The following is a 22419-nucleotide window of genomic DNA, read 5'->3' as shown; positions in this document are numbered from 1 at the left end:
TTGAACAGCACTGTGCTTGTGGGTTATTACGTTAACCAATGTTAGTTTTGTTTCACATTGATCGCCTTGCAGATTAAATGAGGATGTTCTTTTTTTATCTCCCTTAATTAAAGATTTCAGAAGCACCCTGTGCTTTGGATGGGAGCCACTGGATGGTTACCAAACATCTTACAAAGTTCCAGATTTGGAGCATTGACAATTTCTGGAGGCAAGATGGTCCACTGATTAATTGTTCTATCACGAAATGTCTCCTCAATTCTAAGTTCCTTCTCTCTTTGATAAGAGGGTGTCAGGCTATTCCCCAAAGCACCTGAAGGCAGGACAAGAAGCAATGGATAGAAACTTATCAAGGAGAGAAGCAACCTAGAACTAAGGAGACATTTCCTAACAGTGTGAACAATTAATCAGTGGAGCGCCTTTCCTTCAGAACTTGTGAATGCTCCAACACTGGACGTTTTTAAAAAGAGATTGGACAACCAATCTGAAATGGTATAGGGCAGCAGTCCCTGATTTCTGCAGCTTGGCAGCCCAGCTGGGAAGGTTGCGAATAGGCGACAGGTTTCCTACCTGAGCTGGTGGCGGGGTAGAAGACCTCCAAAGTCCCTTCCAACTGTGTTGTTGTTATTATTATTAAAACCCAGAGCCCTGAATGCAGTCCTTTGCCCTTTCTTGATAAGGAGACTTTTGTAGATGAGACAAATTGCAACTATTATTTTTGATAGAATCTCCGTAATTAAGACCAACGTTTTACCCAAAGATGCTTTTCATTTTTCTTTCAGACTTTACCGATATTGGCAACTGAGAGTCCATTTAAAAAAGGGCAGATCGATATCTTTTAAGTTTATAGGGCAAGGGAAAACCCCCTCCCCTCAAGAAATAGACATAAATTATTGCAGGACACTAAAGAAAGTTTGGGTTTACCAGATTTGAAGTTGTATTTTGATGCTTGTGGTTTGGTCTGGCAAAACGAATGGGAGGCACTCCAAAATAAGACATTAGTCAACCTACACTCCCAGAGAGATATGAATTAATATTTGGATGGCCCGGCTGTTTATGGTATAACGGTTATACTATAACCAGAAAGACACTGTCGTATAATTTGAAAGTATATCAGACAAGAGTAGCTCAATGCATCGTGCAATTAAACAAACAATACAGGCTTCAAATCTTCCAAGTTTAGGCGCCAACAATAAGCTATAGTGATGAGGCGTTGAAAATGCGACTTGCCTTCAAGACAGAGAAAAGTGCAGATACAAAATACTAATGGATGACTTTAACACAAGGATGGAAAGAACAATATCTGGGGAAATGGAACGAGATAGTAAGAGGCAACAAGACGAGTAGATTTTACTGAAGGGCAGGAACTTTATATCATGAACTCATTCGTGAAGAAAACAGCTAGCAGAAAATGGACCTGGAAGAGTTTTATTTATTTTACCTTTATTTAAAAAAAAAAAATCCCTTGAATTTTTGTATTTTAAGCTTTCATAAAACTAATACAATTTTGAAATTGGATAATGAAACGTTTGTGGGGTTTCAGAACACGCCTCAGATGGAAGAAATTGAGGCCTATAAATTGGCCTATAGTCCTTGCCTTACGACCACAATTGAGCCCGGAATTTCTGTCGCTGAGCGAGACAGTCGTTCAGTGAAATTTTTTTTGCCCCACTTTACGACCTTTCTTCCCACAGTTGTTAAGTGCATCACTGCAGTTAGTAACGAGACTGTGAAGTGAATCTGACCTCCCCGTTGACTTTGCTTGTCAGGAGGTCGCAAAATGAATCGCATGACCCCGGGACGCTCCAACCGTCGTAAATATGGGTCACTTGCCAAGGGCCTGAATTTTGATCAGGAGACCATGGGGATGTTGCAACGGTAGGGAGAAAAACGATGGTAAGTCAACTTTTTTCAGTGCTGTCGTAACTTTGAACAGTCACTAAATGAACAATGATAAGTCGAGGACCATCTGTACAGGATCTTAGGCTCTCTGTTTTAAACCTTAGGCTCCATTGGGGCGAGGAATATGATGTCTTTCATTCCACCCCCTTGTTATATATTCCAAGATGCATATAAATTAATCCAGGCAGTAACCTCACCCTTCCCAAACCCATTGAATGCTACACCTTAATCCATAATCAGGAACGAATCTGAGAACATCAAGAGACAAGCCAAGTTATGTTGCTTTTTTTATCACCCTTGTAACTTTGGTCATGAAAGGAATGGTCGCAAACCGAGGACTACCTGCGTTGCCAACCAAAGGTAACAATTTAAGCAAGAAAGTCCCAAGGGAAGCCATACAGGGAACACCTTATGTATATTGTGCATAATTTATGTGCATATATTAATGAGCTTCCAAGCTCCGTAGAGGTGCAGCTTGGACAGAAAGTTCGGCTGAGTTCTAAACATGTTAAGAGCGGAAATGGAAACACAAAGGCCTCTGATGCAACCGAAGAAGCAGGTTAATAGAATAATAGAATAACAGAGTTGGAAGGGACCTTGGAGGTCTTCTAGTCCAACCCCCACAACTTCTGGAGGCAAGTCGTTCCACTGACCAATTGTTCTCACTGTCAGGAAATTTCTCCTCACTTCTAAGTTGCGTCTCTCCTTGATTAGTTTCCACCCATTGCTTCTTGTTCTACCTTCAGGTGCCTTGGAGAATAGTTTGACTCCCTCTTCTTTGTGGCAGCCCCTGAGATATTGGAACACTGCTATCACGTCACCCCTAGTCCTTTTTTTCACTAGACTGGCCATATCCAGTTCCTGCAACCGTTCTTCGTATGTTTTAGCCTCCAGTCCCCTCATCATCTTTGTTGCTCTTCTCTGCACTCTTTCTAGAGTCTCTACATCTTTTTTACATCGTGGCGACCAGAACTGAATGCAGTATTCCAAGTGTGGCCTTACCAAGGCATTATAAAGTGGTCTTAACACTTCACGTGATCTTGATTCTATCCATCTGTTGATGCAGCCTAGGACTGTGTTGGCTTTTTTGGCAGCTGCTGCACACTGCTGGCTCATATTTAAGTAATTGTCCACTAGGACTCCAAAATCCCTCTCTCAGTCACTACTATTGAGCCAAGTACCCCTTAGTTTTCGAGTGCCACGAAACCGTTTGCAGGATTCTGTGGAAAGACTAACACGCCCATCCCCGTGTTAAGTATTTGGGGAGAATCTGCCGGAAACGTCCCCTCAGTGTGGACCTTTTGATGCAAAGTCAAGTTTGTGCTCTGGCTGAAGCTTTTCCCACACTCGGAGCAGGTGTAGGGCTTCTCCCCGGTGTGGGTTCTCTTATGTCTAATAAGGCTCGATTGGTCCCGGAAATTCTTCCCACAGTCTGAGCATCCATACGGCTTCTCCCCCGTGTGCATCCGCTGATGGGCATTGAGGCTGCCCCTGTGACTGAAGCTCTTCCCGCACTCGTAGCATTTGTAGGGCCGCTCCCCCGTGTGAACCCTTTGGTGCTGAATTAGGCTCGGCTTGTCGGAAAAGGTCTTGTTGCAATCGGCGCACTGGTGCGGCTTCTCTCCCTTGTGGATCTTCTGGTGCCTCAGAAAGTTGGTGCTCTTGTTGAAACTTTTCCCGCACTCCGAGCACCGGTAAGGCTTCTCCCCCGTGTGGATAATCTGGTGGGAGGCGAGGTGGGCGCTCTGAACGAAGCTCTTCCCACACTCTAAACACGTGTACGGTTTTTCCCCAGTGTGGATGATCTGGTGGGAGGTCAGGTGGGCGCTGCGACTGAAGGACTTCCCGCATTCCAAGCATTTGTACAACTTCTCCACTTTGGGGACTCTCGGCGGTTTCAGCAGGGTGGATGGACCATGAAAGGTTTGGCTGAAATCAGAGGGTTGGTGTTGTCCATCAGCAAGGACAGCTCGATCCGAAGGAGGGATTATAGGGCCCAGAAACTTCTCTCCGTTTTCCAGAAATGTATATGAACTCTCTCCTTCCGAAAGCGTTTCTCTATCTCCGGGGTTCTTCCCAAACATACTTTTCTGGGTTTCAGTCACAGCAGACATTTCCCAGCGATCACGGAGAGCTCCGTTCCTTTCCTCTCCGCCCTCGTTGTTTTCCTGGAGTGAGATCGGATGGAGCTCTCCGACTGGACAAGGGAGGGATTTATCGATCCATTCTCCTTGTGGGTCTCTTTCTCGGTGTGCGGGTTGAGCTCGGCTCCAGACTTTCTCTTCAAAGGGTTCCCGCTCGATTTCTTCAGAGAAATCCCCACACGGTTTTCCCTCCGTTTCACTTTTCCATTCAGATCCTGTTGGAATGAAGATTGGGAGATTGGTTAGAGCACAAACCAAATTTTTCAGAAGTAGCCTCTTCCAGAATATTTGGGGTTCCCAATGAGAAAAAAAAAGTTCTGGATAGTGGACGCGGCTGGACGAGGAGACAGCAGAAGAGAAGAGAAAGAACTGGACCCAAATCACAAAATGCAAAACTTCTCACAGCTACCGTGTTTCCCCAAAAAAGTCCCTGTCTTATATATCGCATAAGACACACCAAGATTTTGAAGGGGCAAATTAAAAATAAACGTTTTTGCACTCTGCAAATCTCCCCCAAACGGCCCCATTTTTCACAAAAACGGGCCTGTCTTTTTACCAAAAAATGGGCATGAATAGCCTTTAAGAGGCTTATAGAGTGCACCTGGGGGCTGGGGAGGGCAAAAACGAGCAAAAAACGGTCCACTTTTTCCTCATTTTTGCCCTCCCCAGCCCTCAGGAGCACCCTGGAAGCCTCCTAAAGGCTATGCACGGCCGTTTTTGCAAAGGGGGCGGGGTTTCAGGAGGCCAAAAATGCTGTATTCAGTGTATAAGATGCACCCAGATTTTTACCCTCTTTTTTCAGGGAAAAAGGTGCGTCTTATACTCCAAAAATACAGTGTGTATATTTTTTGCCACCAAAAAAGGTTCCAGGTCTTATTTGGGGGAGGGAGAAAATCTTATCCACTGACCCACCTTACTTGCACATGTTGCCCCTGGCTTCCTTTTCGCTGGCTCTCCGGAGCGCAAAAAAACAGCCCTACAGCAAACCAGAAGTTCGGGAACGGACTTCCAGTTTGCTCGGAGGGTCGTTTTGACTGCTCCGGAGGCTTCAGGGAAGCCTCTTGAAGGTCTCTAAAGCCTTCGGAGCGCTTAAAACGACCCTTCGCAAGAGGTCTTCAGGCTGGCAAGGGATCAATCCGGAACTCTGTTATTGGCTGAAGAGGCCTTCAGGAAAGCCTTGCCGGCTGCAGAAGAAATGGGCCGGCACAGCAGGTGTGCGAGGCCTGGCTGCAACTGTCCAAAGTTAAGCAGTAGGGAGGTCCACCTCCCACCATCCCAACTCTAGCTTAATTTTTACCCGTGCACCATGGAGTGGACAGGGGTCTTAATTAGGGCTTATTTTGGGGGCTAGGGCTTAATATTGGGCGCACATGTGAAAGTCAAGCTAGGACTTCCTTTCGGGAAACACAGTAGTAATGGTGATGCCATCTTAATAATATACATTTACTGTATCATAACATTTCTCCCTAATTTCTCTTCCAGCCTCTCTTGGATGCAGCGTCCTCAGCTTGCTTGCTTTCTTGCCCAAGAAAGTCGCTTCCCTGGCCAAAGCCCTGGGCTGGAGCTGGCCCGAATTTCAATTTTCTAAGAAAGAAAGTGGGATGCTGCCATTTTGATTTCCAACCAGCTTCCCCCTGATTTAGTTAAGCTTAAAATATCTTCCTCCGGGACAAGAAGGAGAAGAGAACTTGGCAAACTCCGAAGAAGCTTTGACACTCAGGCATTTTGGTACCCACATTTCTAAGCTACTGCCTTGAGCTGTGGAATTAACAGGTAGTCCTCGCCTTACAACCATTACAGAGCCCAAATGTTCCCTTGCGGAATGAGACCTTTCTTAAGTGAGTTTTGCCCCCATTTTACTTGCCACCGATGTTACGTGAATCACCGCAGTGGCTTAAGTTAGGAACATGGCAGTTAAGTGAATCCCCCTTTCCCCATCGACTTTGCTTGTCGGAAGGTCGCAAAAAATGACCGCGTGACCCTGGGACACTGCAACCGTCACAAATATGAGTCAGTGGCTAAGGGTCTGAATTTTGATCGTGTGATCACTGGGATGCTGCAACGGTCATAAATCATTTTTTTTCAGTGCCATTGTAACTTCGAACAGTGATTACATGAATTGTTGTAAGCCGAAGACCACTTCTATTTTGTTCAAGCTAAGCTAGACCAATTACATCCCTTGTAGGAGTGTTTCTTTTTCAAACTTGGCAACTTTAAGATGTGTGGACTCGCACTCCCAGAATCTCCCCGATAAACAAGCTGGCTGGGGAATTCTCAAAGTCCACACATCTTAAGGTTGCCATATTTGCAATACACTCAATTACAGCAGCCTTAGTACCTCGCATGCAGGGACGTGCGGTCAGGGGAGGCAGAGCCTCACCTCTCATCATGAAATAATAATATATAATAATAATATCCACGAGGGAGTTTCATATATATAAGAGGAAGAGGAGGGAGGAGGAGGAGCGTGCGCGGGCCGGTGCCAGCTGGGCAACCGGCGGAGGCAGGAGGGTTCTCGGAAGCGCCAATAACCTTCCTGCCTCCGCTGTACTTTGCGCACTCCTCGCGACTGCAACAGACGTCCAGAAGTGGCAGGGGCTTGATGACGTTGCCGCAGCTGCCATGCGCGGACGGACGGAGGTAGCCAGAGTGGTGCCGAGGCAGTCCGGCAGACGAGCGACCGAGGATCAGGCTGCCTGATCCTCCATCGCTCGTTCGCTCGCTCTTTCGTCCGCCCGGACCCCTCGGCGCCACTCTGGTTACCTCCGTCCGGCCGCGTCCAGCAGTGACGTCGGCAACGTCATCAAGACGAAGTGGCTTGGAGGCGTAGTGCTTTTTCAGTGCTTTTCTGTGCGTCTGGCGTTTAGGTAGATAGCCGGATGTCCTAAACGCCAGACGCACAGAAAAGCACTGAAAAGCAGCTGTTGTTGGGGATCGCAGAGCGCGCTCAGGAAGGCGGGAATGGGATCACGTGTGCTGGAGGCTGAGGCAGCCTCAGTCTCCAGCACACGTGGTCCCATTCCCCGCCTTCCTGATGACGTCACCAGCCTCACCGCACGTCACTGCTCGCATGAGATACTAATACCAGTAATATCACCCTATATAGCAGTGTTTCTCAACCTTGGCAACTTGAAGATGTCCGGACTTCAACTCCCAGAATGCCCCAGCCAGCATTGGCTGGGGAATTCTGGGAGTTGAAGTCCAGACATCTTCAAGTTGACAAGGTTGAGAAACACTGCTATATAGGATCTCCTGCTTGAGCAAGGGGTTTTACTGGAAGACCTCCAAGGTCCATTCCAATTCTATTATTATGTACCTCTTTTATTCTATTATTCTGTTACCATCATGCAACTTGTCCAGTCCAAATTCATGCGAGCGATACACCTCCAGGATGCATCAAGAATATTGGTTTTTTTGGGGGGTCAGCCCATATTAAGAACCTGGTGACTGGCTGAAGGACAAGAACATGGGACTTATCCAGAAACACGTTTCTAATTATCTACAAACAGCCGGGATTAGAACAAGGCAGACGGGTTTAGAGCAAGGGCTAAACACATTCACATTTGAATAATAAAAAAAAGAGAGACGTATCCTTTTCTTTTGATAGTTCCAAGTTCTGATTTCATCACCTGGCGATAACATCAATCTGGGTCAATCCACGGATCTTCAAGCAATAATAGAAACGTGCAGCTACCCCAAGGCATAACTCTTTTCTTTCTGTGGTTTGCAAAGGTAATTCTGCTTTCGGTGATGCGCAAAAGAACGCCACATCAAAAGAAATATCTGTGGGGACTGTTTGGCAACCGTCATAAATATGATTCAGTTGCCAAGCATCTGAATTGTGATCAAGTGATCCTGGGGATGCTGCAAAGTAAAAAACGGTCACAAGTCACTTTTTTTCAGTGCTGTTGCAACTTTGAACCGTCACTAAGTGAACTAATGTAAGTCGAGGACTACCTGTTATCACCTTCACACAAATGCCTTTCTAGGAAGGAATATTGAATAAGGATTTTAAAGGTCGCATCTGTTACGTACAGTCTGTTTGTTCGTTTTAAATATATATCCCTGTGTATTTTATTTGTTCTTTATACGTTTCGTTTAAATGTATTTGAATCTAAGTAGCTCAAGTTGGGAGCCGGGCTATTGGTCTGAGCTCCCAGCTTGGCAATGTGTTTGGTTGCAAATGTTCCATCACCGTTCAAGGAAACATCGTCAGTGCGCTTTGAATTGGGCTCGTCTGTGGGAGCACCGGTCTTTAAACTGGACCAGGGTTGTAACCCAGGCGAAATCAAGGCACTGCTGATACAGTTCTACAGAGGAATTACGGAGTCTGTCACCTGCACCTCCATAACTGTCTGGTTTGGTTCTGCAACCCAACAAGACAGACAGAGACTTCAGAGGATAATCAGAAGTGCAGAAAAAAACAATTGCTCCCAATCTGTCTTCCGTGGAGGACCTGTATACTGCACAAGCCAGAGAGAGGGCTGTGAAAACATCTACAGACCCCTTGTATCCTGGACAGAAATTGTTTCAACTTCTACCCTCAAAACGACGCTATAGGGCACTGCACACCCGAACAACTTGACACGAGGACAACTTTTCCCCGAATGCCATCACTCTGCTAAACAACTAATGAAATAATTTACTAAGACTGTATTACTATTATTTTTCTCTTCCTTCCTAGTATGTATCTCTTCCAACTTATGACTATAACCATGTTGCTTGTATCTTTCAATTTATATTGTTGTTATTTGTTTCCTAGTATGATTTGATAGCGTATTAATACTCTTGATTATCACTAAGTGTTGTATCTTTTTATTCTTGATGAATGTATTTTATTCTCCTTCTGCACACTGAGAGCATATGCACCCAAGACAAATTCCTTGTGTGTCCAATCACGCAATAAAGAATTGAACTGTTTCAACCTCTTCCCACAAAGCAACGCTATAGGGCACTGCCCGTCAAAACAACTAGACACAAGGACAGTTTTCCCCCCATGCCATCACTCTGCTAAACAACTAATTCCCACAACGCTGTCAAAACTATTGAAAAAGGCGGTATTACCATCGTTATTCTCATCTTCCCTATTACCTATCACCTTACCTTCTTATGTCTATAACTTCGTCGCTTGTATCTTATGATTTAAATTGCTTACCGTATTTTGGGGAGTATAAAATGCACCTTTTTCCCTCAAAAAAGAGGCTGAAAATCTGGGTGCGTCTTATACAATGAATATAGCATTTTTTGCCTCCCAACACCCTGTCCCCTTCACCAAAATGGCCATGCGTAGCTTTTAGGAGGCTTTCAGAGAGCTCCTGGGGGCAGTTTTTTGCTCAATTTTGCACCCCCCTCAGGAGCACTCTATAAGCCTCCTAAAGGCTATCCATGCCATTTTTTTGACAAAAAAACGGGCCAGTTTCCGTGAAAAATGGGCCATTTTTTTATCATTCCCCCCCCCCAGGAGCACTCTATAAGCCTCCTAAAGGCTATTCATGCCCTTTTTTTGAAAAAAAAAACAGGCCTGTTTTCACGAAAAACGGGTCGTTTTGGGGAGGTTTGCAGAGCGCAAAACCTTCTTTTTTTAAATTTGCCTCTTCAAAACCTTGGTGCGTCTTATACTCCGGTGCGTCTTATGCTCGGAAAAATATGGTAATTAGTATCCTAGTAAGATTTATGTTGATTGCTTGTTTAGTATCCATGTCACTAAGTGTCATGATTTGTGATGAATGTACTTTTACAATGACTATAATCATGATTATTGCTTGTTGGCACACTGAGAGCTTATTATGCAACGGAGACAAATTCCTTGTGTGTCTAATCCCACTTGGCCAATAAAAAATTCTAAAGGACTCCAGGCTATCACGGAGACCTGGTTCTCCACCAATAAAGAGACATATTGATATCGATCCAGTTCACCAATCGCCAAGAATGAAAGAACTGCATCCTGAAGAGAGCATCTGAAACAAACAGCAGGCACCCCACTACGCAACAACAACAAATAAATAAAAAATACCACAACCCGTCAGTTCGCAAGAAATCGGAGCCTTGCTCAGGAACACCCACCCGCTATTCAATCTGACCGAAACCAGATCTTGACTCAGCAGTATCCGAACAAACAACACTAATTTGACCTAGTTATTTGCGAGATCGCATTCTACCCCATACATCCCTACGACCAATCTGTTCACACAGGGAGGGTCTCCTCCGGGTACCTTCCACTAGACAATGAGGGCGGGCGGTGCCCAGGAGTAGGGCCTTCTCTGTGATGGCCCAACCCTCTGGAACGAACTCCCCCCTGACATTAGAACTACTGTTGATCTCCGCTCCTTCCGTAAGAAACTCAAGACCTACCTGTTCCGACTAGCCGGCCTGGCCTAATTGTAATCACAAGTACAATCTATTACTGACCTTCCTGGATGGCTTTTTAGTATTGTAAATTTTGGGGTTTTAATTTGGTTTTAGACTGTTTTTAACTAGAAATGAGTTCGGGCATTTTACAGACTGTATGTTTATGTTGGTTGTCTAATGTTTTGTTGTTCCTGCTTTGTTGTTTTATATGTACTGTCTGTACACCGCCCCGAGTCCCTGCGGGGAGAGGGGGGCGGTATATAAATTTAATAAAACTCAAAACTCAAACTCAATTTACATCACACAGACGGTACTACGTCTCGGTAACAACAGAAAAGCCAACCCAATAGTCCGAAGTCAGGTATAGCCAAACAAACAACGTCCGCACTAATTGGCATCAAATAAAAAGATATTTTAAAGACAGACGAGAACAATTCAAAGCCCACTGACGAGGTCTCCTCGAACGGTGACAACCAAACTGCCCAGCTCGGAGCGCAGACCAACAGCCCGGTGTTTTGTTTACAAAGAAAAATAAACCTTGACTAATTTTAACAGCAGCGTAACAAAACTAATCCGGAAAACATTGCCAAAACAGCAATTCATTGAAATCAAATTTCTCCCACCCTGATCTTTTCTAGAAGTGTTGCGTCGCAATTCCCCCTTAGAAGGGCCACCCAAGCTGGCTGGGGATAATGGGAGCCCTAGTCCTGTCAACTTTGAGGACTTGGGCTCCTCAGTTCAACTCTGCAAAATTCCCCAAAGATTGTCCGCTTGACTGCAAGGAAAACAGAGAAGGTCTCCTTACCTAAGAGATCAGTAGTGGCGTCATCGTTCTCCTGTTTGGTCTCCACATACATCATCCTCCACCCAGCCTCAGATCCAACTTGGCTAATTCTGGAGACTGTTGCTGCCTCCTCTGATAATACCTGTCAAAGAAAGGATGGCATTGCCCTCTATCAGCCACTGGGCAAAAAGGGTTGAAAACAGTCATCAAACACAATCTTCAACCATCAGCGATACAAGGACTCTCCCAAATTTTTAGATGTGGCACTCTGCTAAACAAATAATTCCCTCACCACTGTCAAACCATTCACTAAGGCTGCACTTCTGTTACTATTAGCCTTCTCATAGTTACAATACAATACAATACAATACAATACAATAGCAGAGTTGGAAGGGACCTTGGAGGTCTTCTAGTCCAACCCCCTGCCTAGGCAGGAAACCCTATACCGTTTCAGACAAATGACTATCCAACATCTTCTTAAAGACTTCCAGTGTTGGGGCATTCACAACTTCTGGAGGCAAGCTGTTCCACTGATTAATTGTTCTATCAGGAAATTTCTCCTCAGTTCTAAGTTGCTTCTCTCCTTGATTAGTTTCCACCCATTGCTTCTTGTTCTGCCCTCAGGTGCCTTGGAGAATAGTTTGACTCCCTCTTCTTTGTGGCAACCCCTGAGATATTGGAACACTGCTATCCTGTCTCCCCTAGTCCTTCTTTCTCTTAAGCTAGACATACCCAGTTCCTGCAACCGTTCTTCATATGTTTTTGTCTCCAGTCCCCTAATCATCTTTGTTGCTCTTCTCTGCACTCTTTCTATTTTTTTTTTAATATATATATTTTTATTGTTTTTACATTTAAAACAATGCAATGCTGCGGGGTCAGGGTGATCATATATTCACATTATATACAGCTAGTTTCAACCATTAACAGTTATTCTACTTAATACATTGTCTGTCCTTCTGTTCGATTGCCATATATACATTTGTTCCAGTCTTGTCATCTTAACTTATACCAGTCATAAAATCTATTCCATACCTCAAAATATTCTGATTCCCCTTTATTTTTAAGTTCCAAAGTGAGCCTATCTGCTTCTGGACAGGCCAACACTTTTCTGATTATATCTAGCTCTGGTGGTGTATTTTCTTTTTTCCAATGCTGTGCATAGGTTATGCGCGCTGCAGTCAGTATATGTATAATTAGATAGAGTGTATCTTTCTTAAACCCCTCCAGTATTATGCCTAGGAGAAAGGTTTCTGGTTTAAACATAATTTGTTCTCCAACCATTTGTTCTAACCATGATTGGATCATTTTCCAATATTTTTTTGCCTCATTGCACGTCCACCACATATGGTAGAAAGTGCCTGGTGTTTTTTTTCACTTCCAGCAATTTGGGGCCAAATTTTTGAACATTTTAGATAGCCGTTCAAGGAAAACATGGTCGCCTGGGCGAAAAATTTCGGTTACAATGTGGAATTGGCTAAGTGGGAAAAACTTTGGATACTTAATCAGAAATTAACATTGGCTACGGCGTATAAAGAAAATCTTTACAAGATGTTCTACAGATGGCATCTCCCACCAGCATGGCTATCTCTGCACTCTTTCTAGAGTCTCCACATCTTTTCTACCAAAACTGGATGCAGTATTCCAAGTGTGGCCTTACCAAGTTCCTATCACCCACCTTCTCCCACTTATGACTGCAGGACTGTAACTTTGTTGCTTGTTTCCTTATGATTTATATTGATATTGTTTCCTGGTTGCTTATTTATACCCTATGACTATCATTAAGTGTTGTACCTTATGATTCTTGACGAATGTATCTTGTCTTTTTATGTACTCTGAGAGCATCTGCACCCAAGACAAATCCCTTGGGTGTCCATTCACACTTGGCCAATAAAGAATTCTATAAAGAATTCTAAAGCTCTTTTGAAGGCGGCAACTCACACTATTGGGCTGCACTCAAAGCTGAGGGTACTGGAGAGATGTCAAAGGAGACCAGTGGTCCCACTTAACATCCACTCGTTGAGCGACCGTTTAGAAATAACAACAGCGGTGAATGAGGGGCATTTGCAATGGGATGGCCTCACAGTTATGGCCATCGCAATGTCCCCTTAGTCACGTGTTTCCATATGAATCATGGTTTCGACATTGCAGCATCCTGCCGTCACCTAATCCCGTTTACCACCTTCTTTGCTGACTTCGGACAAAGTCAACAAGGAAGCGAGCACTTCTCAAAAACGCCAACACTGTCCTAGGCTGCATCAACAGAGGGATAGAATCAAGATCATGTGAAGTGTTAATGCCGCTTTATAATGCCTTGGTAAGGCCACACTTGGAATACTGCATTCAGTTTTGGTCGTCACGATGTGGAGACTCTAGAAAGAGTGCAGAGAAGAGCAACAAAGATGATTAGGGGACTGGAGACTAAAACATATGAAGGACGGTTGCAGGAACTGGGTATGTCTAGTTTAATGAAAAGAAGGACTAGGGGAGACATGATAGCAGTGTTCCAATATCTCAGGGGTTGCCACAAAGAAGAGGGAGTCAAGTTATTCTCCAAAGCCCCTGAAGCCAGGACAAGAAGCAATGGATGGAAACTAATCAAGGAGAAAAACAACCTAGAACTAAGGAAGAAATTCCTGATAGTTAGAACAATTAACCAATGGAACAAATTGCCTCTAGAGGTTGTAAATACTCCAATACTGGAAGTTTTAAAGACGAGATTGGATAACCATTTGTCTGAAATGGTATAGGGTTCCTTCTCTGAGCAGGGGGGGGGGGGTTGGACTAGAAGACCTCCAAGGTCCCTTCCAACTCTGTTTAGTGGAATTTTAATTCTAATTCTAGTTTTAATTCTTATTCTACTCTCTCTTCATTCTCCTCTCCTCTCCCTATTCCATTCCATTGGTCACAAATGGAAATCGGCTGACTCGTGGGACACTACGACTGTGTGGTATCCACCCCATCATGGCAAACTGGGCAGTCACGGCTGCTGTGGTGGTTGGCGTGGTCATGTGATGTCGCGCCGTGTGACCACGTCGTTATGCACAGAGGTCCTAATTGTGAAGGGTCCGTGGTGCTCGCTCCGTTTGGTTGCTTTCTTGCAGGCGTGTCCTTATCCAAACCAGGACACATCCCCAACGCTGGATAACATCATTGGCCCTGATGAAATTACCTAGTTGGGTAACGAAACATCTGCAAGAAAAACAGGGAGCACCAAGGACTCCTCGGGTCAACCCTGAGCTACGAATAATATTTTCCCTTATTGGTCCTCATTATCGTTGGTATGCACGCACCGCTTGCCATCGTGTGGATTATCAACAGATCAAAGTGGGGTAATGAAAAAATGAGTTGGGCAAGGACTCTGTCCTGGGGCAACCTGGTCATCAACGCTATTCAGACCTCATAAGAAAGGATCCATTGAAATACCCCTGCATGGTGTTCCCACGGGTTGAGCTCTTCCTTCTTCCCAAGGAAGTCTTCCACCAAGACCACTGCCTGGGAGCAGCTCTCTGGGCCGCACACCCGCACCCAGCGCTGCATCTCCGGCGGTAGGATGGCCAGGAACTGCTCCAGGATCAGCAGCTCCACGATCTGCTCTTTGGTGCACACGTCTGCCTTCAGCCACCGCTGGCAATGTTCCTGGAGTCGGCTGTAAGCCCCTCGGGGCCCTTCCGCTTCCTGGTAACGGAAGCGCCGGAAACGCTGGCGCTGTTCCTCCCGCCGCCGGGCATCCCTTTGCAAAATGGCTGCCTTCACTTTCCCATAATCCCCCTTGCTGCATCCTTCCAGGTTCAGAAGGGCCTGCTCGGCCTCTCCTCTCAAGGCTGGCTGGAGCCGAGCCACCCATTCCTCCTCGGGCCACCGACAGGCTCGGGCCACCTGCTCGAAGGAGTCCAGGAAGGCCAAGCTATTTTCCCACGGATCCACGGGCGGTTTAGAGCTCCCCGAATGCGGGGTCTCCACCGTCTTCAGGAACTCCCGCCACTGAGCTTCCCACTGCTGAAGGGATCCCTCATCCGGTTCCTGCTTGATCTCTCTGCTTGTCCTTCGGGGCGGGGACTCCCCTCCGCGAGGGTCTTTCTTTTGCGGGTGATCCCTAAGATCCTGCTGTTCCATTGTCCTTCTCAGAGGGTCTCCAGGCAAAAGCACCACCAAGCCCAATGGTCCGGAACCTGCCCTGGGATCCAAACCGTTGCAACCGTGCTGGCATCAAGGGCGACTCCTCAGGTTACGATCTCTGAATCCTGGTTGGTCAAGAAACAAAAGCTAAGGACACAGAAGGAATTTGCAAATCAGCCACAGGGAATGCTGGGCAGCTTGAGGTTGTTGGGGTTTTTGATCTCACATTATTGAATGAGCTCAAAATCATGAAATAATACTATAATACTGTATAAATTATAATATATATAATTTACTACTATATAAATTGAACTATAATTTTATCTTTGACTGGGAGTCTACTTTTATTGTTTTAGAAATAGCTATCTTTTATGATTTTAACGCTGTAAGCTTCCCAGAGTTGTTGGCAAATAAATCAAATAAGTAAAAACCCAAGCCATCCCTTAGCACTGACAATGTTACCTAGTCAGGTAGTGAAATGTCAGCAAGAAGAGAAGCCAAGCTTAGAGAGCTTCAAGGACCCCACACTTCCACCCTGAGCTACCAAATATCCTCCTTGAGAACAAAGAAAGGGATCAACATTCTTTCAATAATACAACTACCACAACTACAACACAGTATCAACAGTAGAGACCTTCTAGGCTCTATCATATCTCAAGACTTAAAATGGGCACCTAACATCAAAAACGTCATCAAAAAAGCAGAACAAAGAATGTTCTTTCTGCGCCAACTCAGGAAGCTCAATCTGCCCAAAGAGCTGCTGATTCTGTTCTACAGAGGAATTATTGAGCCTGTCATCTGCAACTCCATAACTGTTTGGTTTGCTTCTGCAGCCCAACAAGACAGACACAGACTTCAGAGGAGAATTAGAACTGCAGAAAAACACAATTGTTGCCAACCTGCCTTCCCTGGAGGACCCGTATCCTGCACCAGTCAAAAAGAGGGCTGTGAAAATATCTACAGACCCCTCGCATCCTGGACAGAAATTGTTTCAACTTCTACACTCAAAACGATGCTATACGGCACTACACACCAGAACAACTAGACACAAGGACAGTTTTCCCCCCGAATGCCATCACTCTGCTAAACAACTAATTCCCACAACACTGTCATATTACTACTAAGACTGTATTACTGTTATTCTTCACCCTTCCTAGTTCCTCTCTCTTCCCACTTATGACTATAACCTTGTTGCTTGTATCTTTACAATTTATATTGTGTTGTTTCCTAGTATGATTTGATTGCTTATTAGTAACCTATGACTATCACTTAAGTGTTGTATCTAATGATTCCTGATGAATGTTTTCTATTTTATTTTTCTTTATGTACCCCGAGAGCCTATGCACCAAAGAAAAAATTCCTTGTGTCCAATCACACTTGGCCAATAAAGAATTCTATTCTATCCTATCTGTTCTGTTCTATTCTATTCTCTCTGCCCTACCCCACAAGGTTGTTGTTCGGCGATAAAAGGGGGGGGGGTTCTCTATAAGCCACTTTGAGCTCCTGAAGAAAAGGAGCTATAGATGCACAGGAATGAATAACGCTAATAACGATGATGATAGATAACGTGTATAATTAATGTATATAACATTATGGTATGGCATTTTTCTCACGTGCAATATAGACACTGCATTATAATGTACAAACAATGCGCATGCAATAACAATGTGATAGCATGAACAATCATGTTTTACCTTGTCTCCTTTTTTCCAATTCCCCCCCCCCACTCCTTGCACTACAAAGGGATCTGAGCGTGGGGTAATCCTTGATGTCTGCTCTCGCACGTTGTTTCAGATTTCTTTCTTGCTTCCGGCTGTTTGCAATTGCAATTTAATTTTTTTAAAAAATGGAGAAACCCTGCTGGGAGGCAGATGTGCTGCTTCCCTACCTCCCAAGCTTCCCCCCACCCTCCGCAAAAAAAATCCATTTCCGGGGGAGGAGCCAGTCTAGGAAGAAGACTGCAACGTTCACATCCTTTTGCAATCTTTTTTTTTTTAAGCCAAAAAGGGGAGACGCGTCCCGTCTATCCCTCTGCTGGCTGGATCTTTCTGATCCTCTCTTTTGTTTTGCTTTTTTTTTTAAGGTTTTGGGGGAGGGGGGGAGGGCCCCCCCTTTGTGCTCCTTGCTCCTAAGGAAAAAGATGTCTTTGTGCTCTCCCCGTGAACGCTTTGCAGCGCTCCTGATTAGATCATAGAATAAACAGAGTTGGAAGGGACCTTGGAGGTCTTCTAGTCCAACCCCCTGCTCAGGCAGGGAACCCTATACTAAACCAAACCCTATACCGGTGATGGCAAACCTATGGCACGTGCCCATTTTTGAGAGCACGCGAGGCGTAGCCCTGTCAACTCCATCGCACATGTATGCACTGGCCAGCTGATTTTCAGCCTTGATTTTCACCCGTTCGCCTTCTGGAGGCTTCAGGGAAGTGAAAAACCACCCAACACGCAAACTGGAAGTTCGGGAACGGACTTCTATTATTTCTTATTATGGCATACTGTCAGAAATTAGTTGTTAGGAGCTAATTCTAGCTTGTACATTGTAACCTTGATACTGGTTAGCATTAGCACAAAGTTTGTTATCTCGCTTCTGTGTCTTGCTTCTATTCTTTGGCTTCAAAGATAGGCACATCCTTGAAAATATAGACGAAACTGTTACCCAGCAATATCAGGCCCCATAGATAAAGGAACCAGAGCAGGGAGTTTTCCTGCCTCACAAATTCTGAATCCTGAAAGCCACTTGCTAGAATGCTCCATAGATAAGGTGGTCAGAGCCTGAACAAGGAACGCTTTAAAGATCACGTTGGTAACGTACCTTTGTCACTGATTGGGTAAACTTTGTTTCTATCGGCATAAAATGTATATAATACTCTGGGCCACTCTCACAGGGTTTGGCTATTCCATATACGCATTTTGTCTGTATGTTTTGGATATTGTTGGAAGAAATGTCCTTCTGGGCTCGGCTCCAAGTGGGGAAAAAGACACTGGAGACATGGAGGCTGCTTGGAAAGATGGTTTTAATGGTGGACAGGACCACATGGCTTGAGTCCTGAACAGAAAAGGTGATCACATGCTTCAATGTTGGTGGAGAAGAAGAGAAGGAAGGACTGAGATGCTGAAAGTCCCTGGTTTTATGCCCTCTCTGGCCTTTGATCTTGATCTTGTCTTCTGATTGGTTGTCAGACTCCCATGGGGCCATGCAGGGGCAACTCTCTAGGCTGCGTTTTGAATCCAGGTTTGGCTGAGTTCTCAGATGCCATGTGGGGAGTTGGGTAAAGGGCCAATATTATCCTGCCTTAATCCCATCCCTCTGGAGCTGAAGGGGAGAACTCTTTATTATGTAAAGGGACTGGCTTGGCCTTCTTAATGGCCCATTGACAAAGTGGGTGGAGGCAGGAAGCTGCAGTGAGCTATTCTGTCTTTACAATATGTTTCTTCCTTTTCACATCCAGATAAATATTCTGTCTTTTCAATATTTCCTAGGATATTTCATTTTTCTGGGAGAGGGCTGGGTGATAACTTCCTACAATATAATATTCGCCCAGTCTTTTTACTTTGGCCAAAAATAAAAAGCTGTTATTTTTTTTTGCACGCCTCATCTGGAGTCTCACTCTCTTTAGCCTTTCTGTTGCAGAAAATCAGGAGACCCGGACTGCGAGATCAAGAAAAGCTTTATTTGGCCAAATAGTTCAGATAGAGATAGGAATTTCTAACATCTGAACAGCGTTCTAATGCAAACACGCGTTCTTATAGTATGTTCAAAGCATCAAAAGCACGGAAATATGTTAGCTCATTTCTACTGGCTAAGCAAATTATACCGGGCTGCCCTTTCATGTCTAGGCTGCAGTTGGCATGCAGGAAGCACTAGTTTTATACTAACTTGTGTGGTTAAGCTCTATGTCTGATTTGCAGGGGAGACCTCCAATTGACTTGGCCTACTCACAGCAGGTGTTGCGGTTTGACAATTGAATTTCCTGAGTTCAAGTTTCCTGTTCCTTCTTCAAGACTAGAAAATGTATTGAGATAGAAGGGATAGACGGGGCCCCCAGGAGATCTTCTACACTGACCCCGTTTCATGTTCACTCTTATTCCAAATCTCGCTTTATGTCCTGCCTTATTTCAGTGGCTCGGGGAAATTTCTGGGACCTTACCGTTGTTAAGTGAGTTTTGCCCCATTTTACGACTTTTCTTCCCACAATTGCTAAGGAAATCCTTTTAGGGTTTACGTTAGTAACAGAGTTATAAATGAATCTGGCTTCCCCGTTGTTTTTGCTGGTCGGAAGGTCGTGAACGGTGATCAGGTGACCATTCTAGGACACTGCAACCGTCATAAATATGAGTCAGTATAAATATGTGACGGTCTGTCTGGTAAAGCAAGGTCATGGGACACACTTAAAAGTAAATCGGAGAAGACTGTCATTGTTGGGGGTCTGTCTGGCAAGAATGAAGAATGCTTATCAACAGCAAAATATGTGTGTGTAAAGCTTGTAGCAATTATGGGTAGTTAGAAAGTTGATAAAAGTAATAATAATTCTACAACTTGCAGACCTCGGATAAAAGTTAGGAATAGAGATGGCCGGCAGCAAATGAAATGTTATTAGATAACTCCATTCATTAGCCAAGGCTTAGGAATAGGGACAGCTAGTGACCATTACTAAAATGTTTATTAGATGATATTTCTTATTATTTCACCTTGTCCTGCCTTTTCCTTTAATGGAAATGTATAAAGCAGTGATGGTCGAACCTTTTTGGCTCGCATGCCAAAAGCAGGGTGGGAGCGCAGGGGGGGTCATGTGCGGGTGTGCCACACCCATAATGCAATGCACAACCCCACAGCATGCATGCAGGCGCTCCCCCCCCATTTTTTGCATGCTTTTTTCGCCTTCCCTGGGCTCCAGAGGCTTTATAAGGAGCCTGGGGAGGGTGAAAATAGCATCCCCCCACCTGCTTTTTCTAATTTTTTTAATGGTTTGCTCGTGGGGTCTTTTTTCGTCCTCTGGAGCCTTCCGGGAAACCTCCTGAAGGTCCCTGAAGGCTCTGGAGGATTAAAACTGGCCCTACGAGCAAACCGGAAGTATGTTTCTGAATTTCCGGTTTTTTGCACTCCGGAGGCTTTAGGGAAGCTCCAGAAGCCTCCAGAGGGCCTCCGTTGGGGGCGGGGGGCTGTTTTCGCCCTCCCCAGGTTCCTATAAAGCCTCTGGAGCCTGAGGAGGGTGAAAAATGCCCTCAAAAAAAGGCTGAAATCAGCTGGCACCTGCCAGCTGATAGGGCAGCGATGGCGAACATTTTTGGCTCGCGTGCCACAAGTGGGGGGAGCGCAGGGGGGTCGTGTGCGGGCGTGCCACACCCATAATGCAATGTGCGACCCCCCCAGTGCGCATGTGCGCACGAGCGACCCCCCCATTTTTACATGCTTTTTTCGCCCTCCCCAGGCTCCAGAGGCTTTATAGGAGTCTGGGGGAGGGCGAAAAGAGCCTCCACCCTCCGGAGGCTTCAGGGACCGTCCGGAGGCTTCCCTGAAGCCTTCGGAGCGCTCAAAAGGATCCTCCGAGCAAACCGGAAGTGACTTCCGGGTTGCTCGGAGGGTCGTTTTAAGCGCTCCGAAGGCATCAGGGAAGCCTCCGGACAGTCCCTGAAGCCTCCGGAGGCCCTCTGGGAGGGCGGGGGAGGCTCTTTTCGCCCTCCCCAGGCTCCTATAAAGCCTCTGGAGCCTGGGGAGGGTGAAAAATGGCTTTTAAAAAGGTGAACTCAGCTGGCCAGCGTGCACATGCGCGCTGCCCAGTTGACAGGGCTACGCCTCGCGTGCCCTGACAAATGGCTCCGCGTGCCACCTGTGGCATGCGTGCCATAGGTTCGCCATCACTGTGATAGGGTAACATTTCGTGTGCCCTGACAAATGGCTCCGCGTGGCACCTATGCAGGGGTGGGTTCCTGCCAGTTCTAACCTCTTCTAGAGAAGAGGTTCCACAAATCTACCATGCCGTTTAGAACCGGTTCCAGCTCCCTCCCACCGCCCGTCCGCACATCATCAAGATGAAGAGCAAGAGGAGGAATTTTGGGAGTTGAAGTCCACAACTCTTAAAGCTGTCAAGTTTGAACACCCCTGGAGTTTTTTTCTAAAGGGTTAGGGGTGCAAGGGTCTTGTTACTTGACAGCTTTTAAGACTTGCACACTTCAATGCCAGAGTTCCTGAGCCAATAATTTTGTTTGCTAAGCAAGAGCGTTGTTAAGTGAGTTTCACCACGTTTTACAAGTTGGGCCACGCCCACCCAGTCATATGACTGCCAAGCCGCTCCCACTTGGTCACATGGCTGGCATGCCACACCCACTCGGTCACATGGCCAGCAAACCATTTCCACCCGTCCACATGGCTGGCAAGCCACTCCCACAAAGCAGGCCACACCTACAGAAGAGGTTCTAAAAAAATTTGAAATCCACCACTGCACCTGTGGCACGCGTACCATAAGTTCGCCATCCCGGGTATGATGTTTCTTAATGCTTTGTTGTTGGTTCTTGGCCTTTTGACCAGGAGCCCTTTTCCTTGGAGTACTCCAATAAAAAGCAATCGGAAAAGCTGCACCTCGTGTCTGGCGTCCATCATTGGCTTGGCACCAGGCTGAGACCCGAACTGGGGACAACATGTGAGCCTTTGACTTTTGATCATGTGACCATGGGGATGCTCCGACAGTTAGGGTTAGAGTCATCAAACCCCTTTTTCAATTCTGTCCTAACTTTGAACTAAATGGAGTGGGATAAATTGAGAACCACCTCATTGAAAAGCACAGGCTGGCTTGCAAGTCATCCTAAATGCACACAGCTGTTTTATGGGAACATCTCACAATTGGCAGACCCAGTGAAAAAAACAACCCACCGACCACCAAAGGGGTGTTTTGTTCAAAACGAAAAACAAATAATAACAGCAGCCAGTTCATGTCAGGCAGAGAAGCGCTAAAAACCTCCGTTTTCCGCCGGGAGGGGGCGTGAGAAAACGCGGCCGCAAATCGACAAGAGTTGCAGCATCCGGCCAGAGACCATAGAGTTGAGGGTGAGGAGCGGGAAGGGTGGTGGTGGAGCAAACCATTCCCCAGTGCTGGACTTCCGGTCTGGGTTCTTCAATGATAGTAATCCCTTT

The 22419-nt window shown here is 45.6% G+C and overlaps 1 protein-coding gene across 1 annotated transcript; it reads right to left on the bottom strand.

The window, feature by feature from the left end:
- Positions 1 to 68: 68 nt before the first annotated feature.
- Positions 69 to 17156, bottom strand: LOC309397833 (zinc finger protein 18-like). Its single transcript, XM_081964201.1, has 4 exons — positions 16986 to 17156; positions 14599 to 15416; positions 11197 to 11317; positions 69 to 4258 (listed from the first exon to the last, which is right to left on the bottom strand). The coding sequence occupies exons 2-4, from the start codon at positions 15286 to 15288 to the stop codon at positions 3084 to 3086; spliced, it is 1986 nt and encodes a 661-aa protein (XP_081820327.1). The 5' UTR covers positions 15289 to 15416; positions 16986 to 17156; the 3' UTR covers positions 69 to 3083.
- Positions 17157 to 22419: the final 5263 nt, after the last annotated feature.

The sequence above is a fragment of the Natrix helvetica genome, assembly GCF_964273705.1.
Source record: "Natrix helvetica genome assembly, chromosome: 1".
In the NCBI taxonomy this organism is placed as follows: Eukaryota; Metazoa; Chordata; class Lepidosauria; order Squamata; family Natricidae; genus Natrix; species Natrix helvetica.
The sequence above is the reverse complement of the archived record's forward strand: the minus strand, read 5'-3'. Positions and strand labels throughout refer to the sequence as shown.